This window comes from Dunckerocampus dactyliophorus, chromosome 15 (assembly GCF_027744805.1).
Source record: "Dunckerocampus dactyliophorus isolate RoL2022-P2 chromosome 15, RoL_Ddac_1.1, whole genome shotgun sequence".
Taxonomy (NCBI): domain Eukaryota; kingdom Metazoa; phylum Chordata; class Actinopteri; order Syngnathiformes; family Syngnathidae; genus Dunckerocampus; species Dunckerocampus dactyliophorus.
Genome location: NC_072833.1, coordinates 22,398,742 through 22,411,715, shown reverse-complemented (window position 1 = coordinate 22,411,715; position 12,974 = coordinate 22,398,742). Strand labels below are relative to the sequence as shown.

The 12,974-nt window shown below is 37.4% G+C and overlaps 2 protein-coding genes across 3 annotated transcripts in view; both read left to right on the top strand.

Annotated features, from left to right (window-relative positions):
• The first annotated feature begins 1,330 nt into the window (after window positions 1–1,330).
• Window positions 1,331–3,437, top strand: gabarapa (GABA(A) receptor-associated protein a). Its single transcript, XM_054800767.1, has 4 exons — window positions 1,331–1,555; window positions 2,020–2,098; window positions 2,651–2,769; window positions 2,859–3,437. Exons 1-4 carry the CDS (start codon window positions 1,466–1,468, stop codon window positions 2,940–2,942), a joined length of 372 nt encoding a protein of 123 aa, XP_054656742.1. The 5' UTR covers window positions 1,331–1,465; the 3' UTR covers window positions 2,943–3,437.
• Window positions 3,438–4,141: 704 nt separating this feature from the next.
• The window catches only part of gps2 (G protein pathway suppressor 2), a 9,285-nt gene continuing 452 nt past the window's right edge, over window positions 4,142–12,974 (top strand). For both annotated transcript variants that reach the window (XM_054800764.1, XM_054800763.1), the window contains exons 1-9: window positions 4,142–4,303; window positions 9,046–9,163; window positions 9,235–9,344; window positions 11,196–11,308; window positions 11,391–11,470; window positions 11,595–11,674; window positions 11,754–11,925; window positions 12,486–12,569; window positions 12,880–12,956. In XM_054800764.1, coding sequence (XP_054656739.1) covers window positions 9,070–9,163; window positions 9,235–9,344; window positions 11,196–11,308; window positions 11,391–11,470; window positions 11,595–11,674; window positions 11,754–11,925; window positions 12,486–12,569; window positions 12,880–12,956 — 810 coding nt within the window. In that variant the 5' untranslated portion in view covers window positions 4,142–4,303; window positions 9,046–9,069. The remainder of the gene's footprint in view (window positions 4,304–9,045; window positions 9,164–9,234; window positions 9,345–11,195; window positions 11,309–11,390; window positions 11,471–11,594; window positions 11,675–11,753; window positions 11,926–12,485; window positions 12,570–12,879; window positions 12,957–12,974) is intronic.

Genomic DNA, 12,974 nt, shown 5'->3' with positions numbered 1-12,974 from the left:
TTTTTTTTCCCAACTTCACAAGTCATACAAGTATAAAAAGGAGTTAACCATTGCTAAAATGAAATGTAAAGGGGTAAAAAAAAATACGTTTTTGCGACCTTAATTACAGACACGCACTTTTAACATTGATAAAAGTCAAACAAGTTTAAAAAGAAGCTAACCTGACAGGACTTCAACATTGATGTCGAACGTGTTTTTTCTTTTAACATTCATAACATCACTGTTATGAATTAAACTTGATAAAAATTGGTGGAAATAAATCAAATGATTGGTCACTCGCCACTGTCTGGTATTCATGTACATTTTTGTAGCATGTCCACACACACAAAAGCAGTCTCAGAGAGGTGATCAACAATTTACATTCATGTTACTGTTATGGCAAGCAATACATTCAATGCTAGCTAATGTTAGTAGCCAAACTTTGTCAAATTGCTATTGTTGGATGACAATAAACATATCTAGTGTGCATGCGCGTTAGGTCTAGCGTTCTTTGCGGGCGCAAAGCAGGAAGAGGTATGATGCTTGCAGTACATTCCAACGCGAGTTCCCCCTGGGCAGCTGGGGAACTCGCTGCACACAACCCCTTTGACATTCATTACGTTAAGTTTTTTTCAACCCTTGTTATAATCATTATTGTAAAGTTTAGTCATATTCCACTGAGATGCCAGGACCCAATAACAGATCCATTACCAGTTCTATAGTTAGCATCACATTTCTGTTCTTTTATTTCACAAAAAAGTTAAAGAAAAGTCGACGGTTTCTTTCTATGAACCGTATTTTTAAATAGAAGTGTTTTTATTGCGATCCGCTGCCATCTTGTGGTGTAAAACAAAAGTGCTACAGTGGCTTGTAATCGTATTCCATATTGGGAAAGACTTCCGCATCTAATATCCGGGTACTGTCATGTTGTTGCCCACATTTGCTTTTGCTTGTTATATCTTTGTCGTGTAAGCAACAAAATGCCAATCCTGGACAGAAAGACACGTGTTGTTTTAGTGACGCATATATAAGGCCATTTTGATTTTAAAATAGTATTTATTGCTTAACGTGGTAAAATTGCGTTAAAAAAACGCTGCTGTCTTTTGGGCCTCGGTCATATGACAAGGACAGATGCCGAATCACCGCTTTCCTCTGACGTCATTAGCCGCAGCGGATGACAAAAATAAAGTAGTTCCACAACAAAATAAACAACATACTTGAGTTCAAGCGATTTAAAATGAAAGGGAATGTTGTAACATTTAATGGACGGCATCTAACATAGCACGTTTTCGTAACAGAGTGACGTAGGTATTACGAACGTCACGTTGTTATTGTATCCCTCCGCCGCCGTCGAGGTGTATAGGGGAAAAACAGCTGCGGCATGCTAAAGTAAGCGAGTTGTTAGCTAGTCCTTGTTTTCGCGTGTGTGTCAGCGATTTCTCGACGTGACAAAAAACGACTTTTCGTCTTGTCATCGTTTCCAGACATGAAGTTCCAATACAAAGAAGAGCACCCTTTTGAGAAAAGGCGGTCCGAAGGAGAGAAAATAAGGAAGAAGTACCCGGATAGGGTTCCTGTAAGTAGCTAAGCTCGATGTTGTTAGCAACCTCGCAGCTAACTGAGCTCAGCTATCGCAGCATAGGTTTTATTTGTCTTTTTAACACTTCACATACGCATGCATTTACTGTATTCTCATCAAAGTGGTTGTAAACAACGTGTTATGTTTTATCCTAGTTAATAAACACTGCACGCTTTAGATCAGCTTGCTTTAGGTAGCATGAGCTTCCGCATTCGGGCGTTTATTGTTAGCAACAATAACAGTGGAAATATTGTTGTAATATTGTTCAAGTTAACCTTAAAGTGGGCATTAAACTCCAAATAATCGTGTAATTTGTACACAATTAGGACGTTTGTTGCTATATGTATTTAAATTTGGCATTCATGTCATGGTAGACGTGCTTTAACACGTCTTATATTTATATTTTTTCCCCCACATGTTTTAACTATAACTCGTTTGTTTTCATATTATTTTTCTAATAGGTTATTGTGGAAAAAGCACCCAAAGCCAGAATAGGCGACCTGGACAAGAAGAAATATCTTGTCCCCTCCGACCTGACAGGTGATTACATTACATTGTTTGTCATGATTTAATAGTGGAAAGCTGGTTAAAACTCAATATTGTTGAGTAAATATTTGTATGTGAAATTATTTTATTGATATACGTGTGTGTGTGTGTGTATGTGTATGTATATATATATATATATATATATATATATATATATATATATAAATACTGTATATGTGTGTATGTTGAAAATATTTTAGAAATAATAAAAGTACCTTAAATTATGTAATTGTTGCATGTTTTTGAATAATAAGGTAAACTACAATATAATGTTTGAGATAAGATATTTAATAGTTGGACAGTTTATTTGTGGAAAAATAATTGTGAAAAAGAATAGATAAAACTACATTAAAAAAAAAATCTGCAGTTGAATAACTTGATGTAAACGATTTAATAAAATAAAATGATTTAATGTACTTAATTCTGTTTTCAATACATTAGATTTAAAGTAATTTGCAAATAATTTATACTATAGTACATACATGTGTATATATATATATTTGTTGATAAATGTGAAGTAAATGGGGTTTTTTTTCATAAATTTAGTGGGCCAGTTTTATTTCCTCATCCGGAAACGAATCCACTTGCGAGCCGAGGACGCGCTCTTCTTCTTCGTAAACAACGTCATTCCACCCACCTCAGCCACCATGGGGCTCTTGTACCAGGTACCCAGAATTTTATTTGCCACGCTAGTTCTTCGATCTTCCTCAGCGTTGTCATTATTTATTGGAACATTTCATATGTTATTTTCCAGGAGCATCACGAAGAGGATTTCTTCCTCTACATCGCCTACAGTGACGAGAGTGTGTACGGCAATAACAGCCAAAGGGAAATATGATCCCATCGAATCGACTAAGCCCCGCTCCTGCCCCCCACACCCCCACCAACCAACCTATACATACATGCATACATTCATTTAAATATTCAACCTTAGCTAAGCAGCTTTAGAGTTCACGTCGCCTTCCACTTCTCTCTGCTCTAATTTGATGGCCAGTTTTCAAGTGTCATAATCCAAAATACAATATTAATTCAAAAATACAAATAAAATTAATGAGATGAATGCACTGCATTAAAAAAAAACAACAATGAATTGTACTTAAGTGGTGGAGCTATTCTGTTATTATTGTCAGTGGTTATTGTTTATTTTTAGATTCAGCTTTATTTACAGTGTTGTAAAGCGGAGTGCAATTTTTTTTGTTGAAATTTCTGCCTGTCTTCTTTTTCTGTTATTTTCCTTTGTTTTTATTTGAAAGAACTCTGTATAGAGCTGCATTACTGGCGCTTTTGTCTCCACTCATGCTTACGTGATAAAATGAAATGTGATGAAAAGCTAGTTGTCTCGCCTTCATTTTTTTTGTTAAACAAGTTGCATTTTTAATTGTTCTTAGTGCATTTTTTTCCATTATATTATAATTTTTCATATTGCCATTGTTTATTATAATTACTGTTGTGTTTAAAAAAAAAAAGTCACTACATATGATATACAATTTTTAGTGAATTTTAATGGTCTGTTTTTTGGCACATGTTTATAGATAATTTAATATGAATTATTTTAAATCTTTACCAAATTTTTGTAACACTTGGTACCATTAGTTTGACACTAAAATAGTTCATCCATTTTGGGGCATTTAAATACCCATACATTGTAATTGTTCATATTTCTACATTCCAATGTAATTTGTAATCGTAGATTGTATGGTAATTTAGTCTTTAATAAATTATTGTTGCAATGCCATTTTAATTATATATTTTGTGAAGATTGTAATTTAGTCTTTACTAAATTATTGTTGCAGTGTCATTTTAATATATTTTGTGAAATTCATCTGCCAATATATTTTTTATTTGTATATTAATTAGAATTTATATTATCGGTTTTATTTTTGGTCATTAACATATACATTATTTTAAGGCGTTTAAAGTTTAGTTATATTAGGTATTGAACTTTTTTTTAAATGAATATTTAGTGCTGTGTACAACTACGTTACCCGGCCCTCCATAAACAGGAAGACGAACTGCGTTACCCACAATGCACCTGCCAAGAAAGCTGTCTACGTCAAGTGAACCAGCGCCATCATCGCCTGTAAACATTTACCGTTTTGTTAGTCTGATTTAACAGCCGCATTAGAGTTGGCTGGGAGAACTTAAATCCAAACAATAGGGGGATTAACTTCACTTTAAAGGACACATACAGCATCAAAAGTAAGTCTTTGGACTTACTTACTTTGCACACCCTTAGTTGCCGTACTTATGTTAGTAGCGTTGCTAGCTAGCTACCTCAAGCTAACTATTTTCGCTGCATTTCTTCAGGTGTTTCATTTGTTTGTCGCCGTTATGTCATGATAAGCGTCGTCCATGTTTATCTTATTAAATTCAATTTACTGTTGTCGCTGTGGCGTAGTACATGGAACAAAAGCTTAATGTATGAGTGCTAACCTTAGCCTAGCCTAGCAGCTAGGTCGTCTATGTAGGCCTCTTACAATGTCAATGTGTTATTTGCAATGAATTGAATGGCAAAAACAAACATTTTAAGGTCGTCATCTTAAAATTTTAAACTAACATTTTAAACATTTTAAACTAATATTTATATAAAGGAGCTAACTTTGTGACAAACAGGTTATTCAATCTTTCATTCAACAACGGAAATCTTTTCCGGCAAACTAAAGATCAGCTGTACATCAGATTCCTGAGTGGTCCACATCCCCTCGTTCTGTAAGTAGTAGAATATAAGTAAACAACCTTTAACAAAACAATATTTAAAAATACACAAGTAAAATAAGAGCAGCTCTAAATCAGGTTCCTGAACGATTTACAACCCCGTTTGTATTTTAGTAGCAATGAAACACGATTTAAACAAAACTATGTAAAAATATTAGCACATTGTCACTTCCCTCGGCGATTCACAGCATATATATCTTGAAGGCATCTAGTATCACACATTCTTAATCCGGTTTGCAGTCCAAATTATTCGTTTCCCAAATATACACAGTCAGGAGATCGGGAAGACGTTTGCATGTTCCCCCGTGCGTGGGTGTGTGTTTTCACTGGGTGCTCTGGTTTCCTCCCGCATTCCAAAAACATGCATGCTCGGTTAATTGGTGACTCTAATTTGTCGAGTAGGTATGGATGTGAGTGTGAACGGTTGTTTGGCTACACGTCCCCTGCCTCTTGCCCAAAAGTCAGCTGGAATAGGCTCCGGCATACCCCCGTGGCATAGAAAATGGATGGATGTGTGTGGCGAATAAAAGGCCTGATATTGAATCGCTTTGTAGAACGGCGCTTTATGAAGTTCAGTTTATTTCCTTGCATTGGTTTACGTTGCCACATCCAATATGGCGGACACTGACGTATCTCAACAACAGCATCAACGTGTCACTGTCTAGACTAGATCAGGGGTCTTCAGTTAAAACTGAGTAAGGTCCGAGCCTTATTTTGCCTTAAAGTGCGTGAAACAGACTAATTCATATGAATATCAAATGTAATGAAACCCTGCACATCACCCTACACCAGTGCTTCTCAAATAGTGGGGTGGGCCCACTATTGAACTATCAGCAGGGGGCGTGAGAGACAGGGAGGACTTTCAGTATTAGTGCAGACCTGCCGGCATGTATGATTTTGTCATACTCAGCATGCAATTTGACTCTTGGATACTCTTGTATGCGTCACTGCTCTCCATTTTGCTGGTTTCAGTTTTGACTTCAGCAAATAAATAGATATTACCAGTTTCTCAAACGTATTTCAAATTACATGTTAACCACACTTAATTTGAAATGAAATATCTATCAAATATCATAAAAACGTTTCCCTACACTTTATTTTGAAAAACATGCACTGGAATCTCCTGTGTGCCCTGTTGGCACTTGACAGATGAGGAGTGGAAGAAAAGGCTGAGAGAAAGGCATTTAGAGTTAGTTAATGCAGTTGTTAAAGCCTGTGGAGACAACCCTAATGTTGACATTATTACAGACAGTAAATTTAAATATATATATTTAAAAAAAACAAAACAATAATATGACGTCAAACGCCCCCTTTCATGTGAACGCGCGCACAGCCGAAAAGCGGATCTGACAAAGTAAGTTGATAACCACCGTCGCGGGACCAATTGAGTCTGATTGCGGATGTTGGGTTTTGTCGAGTTGCATCTTGAGCACAAAGCCTGGGTTTGTGTAGCCACTTTCGCCGTACACCCCCTAAGTGGCATCGAAAACGGATGGATTCTCTCGGCAAGTAAACAGACGCTTTCATCGGCTCATTTTGAGTCACCGCGTTTGCTGTCACGTTAACTATAATAACTGCAGTAATCATGCTCGCAACATGTTCGCGAGCATGATTATATGTTATTATACTTCCCATTCACTTTAATTGGTCACGGGTCCGTAAAGGGCCATCACTGGGTCTGGATACGGACCGATGTCCGCCATTTGGTGATGGCTGGCGTAGATAGATATGTGCAGTAATCCCTCGTTTATCGTGGTTATTGTTTCCTGACTTGACTGCGATAAGTGAATTTCAAAGTAGAATTCAATGTTAATAAATGGAACATTTTCGTAGTTAAGAGTATAGAAAATCTGTTTACGAATTTCTAAATACCATCTTTACCATTATTAGAGTCCTACAGACATGAAATAACACCCCTGTAGTCACCTTTACACTCCTATTTTTCTTTGTTGACATTACATTGCACAACTGTAATGCACAGACTACGGGATCAGTGTAGGAACACAAGACTGCCATGGCTTTAACTATTAGCAAGCTAGCTAACTAGTTAGCTTCTCATTTATTTACTCTAATCTAAACTTAAAGTTTAAAACGGGGTGGGGAAGAAGGACATTATGATTTCCACGTTAACGGAATTTACTGTTTAATGCAGAATCTCGTGGAAAATCGACATAATGTCAATGAGTGTTGTCATCGTCAGGAGAAGGTTCGGAACGTTCGTGTGGGGGAGTATTTCCCCGGCGGATGGCTCAATCTTGGCGGAATTTCCTAAAACCGCCCCTTCCGATCTAAACATGTTGAAATGGCGATAAACACCGCCGAAAGTTGGCGCAACCTCCCTCCCCTCACGGCGTGTGAATGGCAGCTAGCGGGGTTAGCTTAGTTCAGCATGCTAGTGCTGTTGTGTGTGTGCTACTCGGGCTAGACGAGTATATATTCACCGCGTTGTGTTTTACTACTTTATGTAAGGAGCGTTTTACAATGCCTGATGACGACATGCAGGTGCTGAGTGGAAAAAAGTAGAGGAGCACGTTTATTTTTGCACCCAGCTTGTCTTAGCCGTAAACAGACATTCTCAACACACACAGAACACAAAAAAACACTTCTGGCCTTCAAAATAAGAGCTGTTTGCCCCATGTCTAACTGTACAACAAACAAAATAAGAGTGTCATACAAAAATAAATTACATATGCAGTTGGAATTGCATCTGTGACTCCATCTTCCTTAATCACAAGCACAGGCGTTACAGCTTGTTGAAGGTTTTGTAGCCAAGTTACATCCATTTCTCAGTTACTGGGCAAAAGCGTGCATTGATGTATTGCATCAATAAAGTAAGTAAGGATTTTTGCATTTGCATTTTATTCACTAACCCAAAAAGCACACACTCGATGCTGGTAAAAGTAAGTCTGAAATGTAAAACATTAAAAAAAATTAAACTGGTTTCAAACTGGTTTCCCTAGAGAAAGAAGCCAAAAACTTACCACTTCCACACTGAATGGAAGGAGAACTTTTTTTCCAATCTTATCATGCCAGACGTGCCATGGCTGACCCCAGAACGGTAATCTAATGTCATGTCTCATCAATGTTTTGTGTCATTACTGACGCCTAGTGGCCAGAATACTACATATATCTTTGTTTGACTAATAATAATACTCCATAGTCAACCACTCAACAGTGAGCATTTATTAATTCATTTTTGAAAACACACGCTAGTGCGAGGGAGTGATAATTTAACCACGATATTGCGAGGGACGACATGACTATGGTGTGCAATATTTGAAAGGCTATATCCAGAAGAACATGTATACATGTACAAAGGCATGGGCCTATGTCCTTAGCTGTCCCGTCAACATTGAGCCGCACCGGTATGGCCACGCTGTTTTACATATTACTCACGTGGAGGGTCCTCAAATATGGAGGTGTGACTCAGAACGAGGCATGAGCGGAGAAAGAGTGGTATAAAGCATTTATACTCCACTGAATAACAAGCAACAACCACTTAAAAATTAAAAATTAAAGACTTTTTTTTTTAAAGTTGTAATATAAGAAACAGAACAACAAACTATTGTAATTTTTGGAAAATTAGGCTGTGGAAAAAGTTATAATGTTACGAGAATAAAGTCCAAATATGTGAATAAAGTCATAATTACGAGAATGAAAATTTTCAAGAAGAAAGTTGAAATAATTGGAAAATAAAACAACACAAAACATATTTTAAAAATCAGCTGTAATTTGACTAGAATAAAGTGAAAATATGAGGGGAAAAAAGTTGCATTCCTGTTTTCAGTCACATCAAGAATCACGTCTTCAGGGAAGTACGAAGTAACCTTAATATGCTCATTCATCATTTATATGTATTTGCAATTGTTTTCTGCATTTAAAACGTGCTTTGTGTTAACATTTTTGGCTTTCTGGAACGGATTATTTCGGTCAGCGTCTGTTTCGGAGTCGGACCTTCTAGGACAGATTAATAGCGCTAACCAAGGTTCCACTGTAATTTAAAAAAGACATTTCATCCAAAAACAACTCTGGTTAACGCCCCCATTTGCAAACTTTTATGAAGCTGCCTCTTAAAATAATCGGAATTGAGAATCGTTAGGAACCGGAATCGGACCTGGGATCGGGAACGATGCCCAACCTTAGTGGTTGGACAAAAACACTGATGGAAGTTGTGCATGATTTAGCTATTAACGTAGAAAGCCTAAGCTTTTTTTTATTCTTTTTAGCTGGCCCCGCCACTACCCGTCACCATGCCTGCGCTGCTGGAGAGACCCAAACTGTCCAACGCGATGGCACGAGCCCTCCACAAGCACATCATGAGGGAAAGGGAACGCAAAAGACAAGGTACTTAGCCTTGCGCGGGGGGGGAAATTACGTTACGTTACGTTCATTATTATCAACGCCGTTTTGTCCAGAGGAGGAAGAAGTGGACAAGATGATGGAGCAGAAGATGAAGGAGGAGGAGGAGAGGAAGAGGACCAAAGAAATCGAGGAGAGGATGTCGTTGGAGGAGACCAAAGAACAGGTTAAAAAAAAAACAAGCATCAAAATGTCCTCGACATAAATCCATAAATATAGTAGGAAATCAACATTTCAATGTGATTCAGTATTTGACCTAAAATGTGGACACACTTTCAAATCAAATCAGATTTTTAAGGGTTTTGATAATTAGACCTCGATGAATAATTTCAAGTAATCTGATATATAATATATACATTTCAGTTAAAAATATTATGATATAAAAATATAGATCATAAATAAAAAGGCGGGTTGTAATAATTGTAATTATATAAAGGTTACTGAAGTTACATCCAAATAAGATTTATTTTTAGAATATGTATTTTAGAAATGTAAATTATGATTTTTATATTAATGTGTTTTTTTTCTACAATGTATTATTTTTTATACATTTCTTACATTATTTATTCAGTATTTGAATTTCTATATTGTGATGTTAATATACAACTGTAGTATATTAAAATGCTAAAACTATCGAATTATTTTATTATATATATATATAATATAAATGTATATACATATAATTCTAAATATAATATAATTCTAAATATAAATATATATACTTTATGTACACACACACACACACACACACACACACAACCTCTCTAAAATCAGAGTCCAGGCTTGTACTGGTTGATGGTGGGCTCAAAAATAATATACAGTTAGAAATCCTCCAGGTTTTGAATGCTTAATGTGAGCGGCAATTTGTCCCACTCTTTGACCGTCATTGAACGCACCTTCTCACGTTCTCACACACTGCACCCTTTATTCATCTCCAATAGAAATTTACACAGATGGAATACTAAACTGTATTTTCACCTGAGCGGCAATTTGTCCCACTCTTTGACCATCATTGAATGCACCTTCTCACACACTGCACCCTTTATTCATCTCCAATAGAAATTCACACAGATGGACTACTAAACTGTATTTTCCCCCTTTTTTTCTCACTTCATATTTGCTCCCAAATACTCTGGGAATGCAAAAAGTTCAGATTTGATGACCTTATTGAGTGCAAATGTGCATATTTATGGTATCCAATCTCTTTGAAAAACAAATCCAGGCTGTATTTGTACATTTTGTGCTTTAAATTTGATGTTTCTTTCATAGTTTTACACAATAAATAATAAATAAGATAAATTAGATCACTATAATGTACGTGTTTTATTGGTGTGTTGATGACTAGCTAGTGCACTGCTAATTCTAGCTAATGCTAGCACTGCTAGCGCTGAATTGACAGAAGCCCCAACATAGCTGTCTTCGGCTATGCCTGCCGTTAACAAGCAGCTCGTACCCAAATTTTAGCTCACAGTCCCAAGCAAAAAATTAGCCCAGAGATGGCTTGCTTCTAAAAAAACAACAACAACAACAAAAAAAAAACACTAGTTAGTTGGGGCACTCATATGTCTATGTACCACTGTATAAATGACAATTTAAAAAATACCGGCAGTGCTTGAGTACCTTCCCGTTTCTCTCCGGCAAGTCGACGAAGTCTGTGACAAATTCCAATCACAGCGATAGTAGATACAAATAACTTTGGTCTTGTTGCGATAGCCATCTGCCAGGGCTTTGAAACTAAATTTCAAAATACCCCTTTCTGTCTCTATTTCTGCTCAATATTTGCTCCAGCTTGGAGCTACACGGTGATATTTATGGCATCGGCCGAGGGTCAAACAGGACGTGCGCATGTTACTCGCGCATCAAAAAAATAGTGCCTTTAAAGAGAACTGCCGTTAACACGTGCATTAACTTTGACAGCCCTAAAAATTAATAAAACAATCATCTAAATAATATTTTTGTGATGAAAATATCTTTAAAAAGTGTTTTTAAAAAATATTATGATAATTTAACAATTCAGGTGATGAAGATGGGCGAGAAGCTTCAGGGTCTCCAAGAAGAGAAACATCAGCTGTTCTTGCAACTCAAGAAAGTTCTCCACGAAGAGGAGAAGAGACGCAGGAAGGAGCAGAGGTGGGTGGGGCTTAACCAAAAATGGCAAATGTTTTTATGTACTGTTTAAGGTAGCTTTTTTTTGTACTTCCTGTTTTGTTAGTGACATCACTACATTGACATCAGCTAGCTACCAACCCAGTCTCCCCATGCACGCGGGCCAGCACCTCCTCAGCATTCAGGGTAAGTCCTGTCTTAAAATGTACTACATTTGACTTTTACCACTGGTTCTTGTGACATCGTATTGCACCGGTATGACCATTAGGAACATTAAAAAGTGACTGTTTTGTTATATTTGATCTTTCAGGCAGTCCAGTCAGCCATAGTCGACCCGGCGCACTGCTCGGAGAACGGAGTAAACAACTTTTCTCAACCGCTGTTCTTCCTGTAAGTAACAGCCAATCTCTTTGAATGATTCGTCATTAATATGTTGTAAATTATTATTTTTTTTTTTTTTTTAAAAAAGACTCGTCATTATCAAACGCCTGCATTCAGTTCCGGGTCAGCGGAGCACGGGCAGTTCAGCGGGGCCCAGGGGGTCCATGAGCCCTACGGGGTGGCACAGGCCCAGCATCCCGCTACCTACGCCCCTGGACCGTCTGTACCAGTCAGTTTTGCCAACAACTCTCAGATCAGAGGTACGTAATGCACTGTGCCAGTCAAAAGGAAGCAGGGGACTTCCTTATACTCTTGAAATATATATGATACCCTTAATGTTATATATTTCATGTTGTAAATCTCCAATCCTTTACTTGTGGACATGCTGGCACATATACTCATATACTGTACATACTGTACATTAGGGATGCTCTGATCAGGGTTTTATGCTGCCGACTACGATCATCCATGAGTGAAATTGGCCGATACCGATCACATAGATTAAGTGTACATTTTTCAATATATTCATGATGAGTGCTATTGGCCAGGGGTGCCACATAAGGGGGGACGGTTAGGCCAATTCCAAGGTGCCCTGACTGCCATGGGGCCCAAAAAATAGGTCATTATTAAAAAAAAATAAAAACTGGGGACGCCCAACGTGATTTTTATTTTTCATGGGAATTCCTGTTTGCACCCCTGCTATTGGCTACATGATATGAAAAAGAGAACCATAAAATCACCTTCATTTAGACAAATATACAATATTTGACTTACTTTTCCAAGAGAACACACACACACACACGCTATTGTATGATTTCAGGAGCATCAGCATTCCAGGCTATGCAGTATCTTCCCCACCAGCAGCCTGGTTACCCTGTCCACGGTCACTTCACGTCTCAGCCCGGTCAGTCCTTTCTTCCTTACACTGTTGTCAACATCATACCACTTATTTCACATCCAGTCAGAATGTTAAGAGGTGAATTTAAGACACAGTCTGTTCCAGGGTCAAACTTACCGATATGATTTGTGAATTTCTCTTGGGGCTCAATAAAGTATCTATCTATCTAGATGGGTAGTATTTGACATATATATGACAATGAAGAACAATAAAATAGTGGCTGTAATTTTTATGTTGTATTATTAACAGTGGTTAACTTCTTTTTACACTTTTATGCCAATGAATTAAAAACAATGTGACTTACTGTATGAGTCAGGTTATATACCAGGAGCAGGAATCCCTCTCCAGAAGCAGTTGGAACACGCTAACCAGCAGTCAGGCTTTACCGACGCGGTACGTGTTTGGTTTTTG

Bases quoted from the DNA above. Each gene is read 5' to 3' on its own strand.
- gabarapa (XM_054800767.1), top strand. From the start codon at position 1,466: ATGAAGTTCCAATACAAAGAAGAGCACCCTTTTGAGAAAAGGCGGTCC. The intron at 1,556-2,019 runs GTAAGTAGCTAA...TTTTTCTAATAG, and splicing joins AGTACCCGGATAGGGTTCCT to GTTATTGTGGAAAAAGCACC. The intron at 2,099-2,650 runs GTGATTACATTA...TCATAAATTTAG, and splicing joins TGTCCCCTCCGACCTGACAG to TGGGCCAGTTTTATTTCCTC.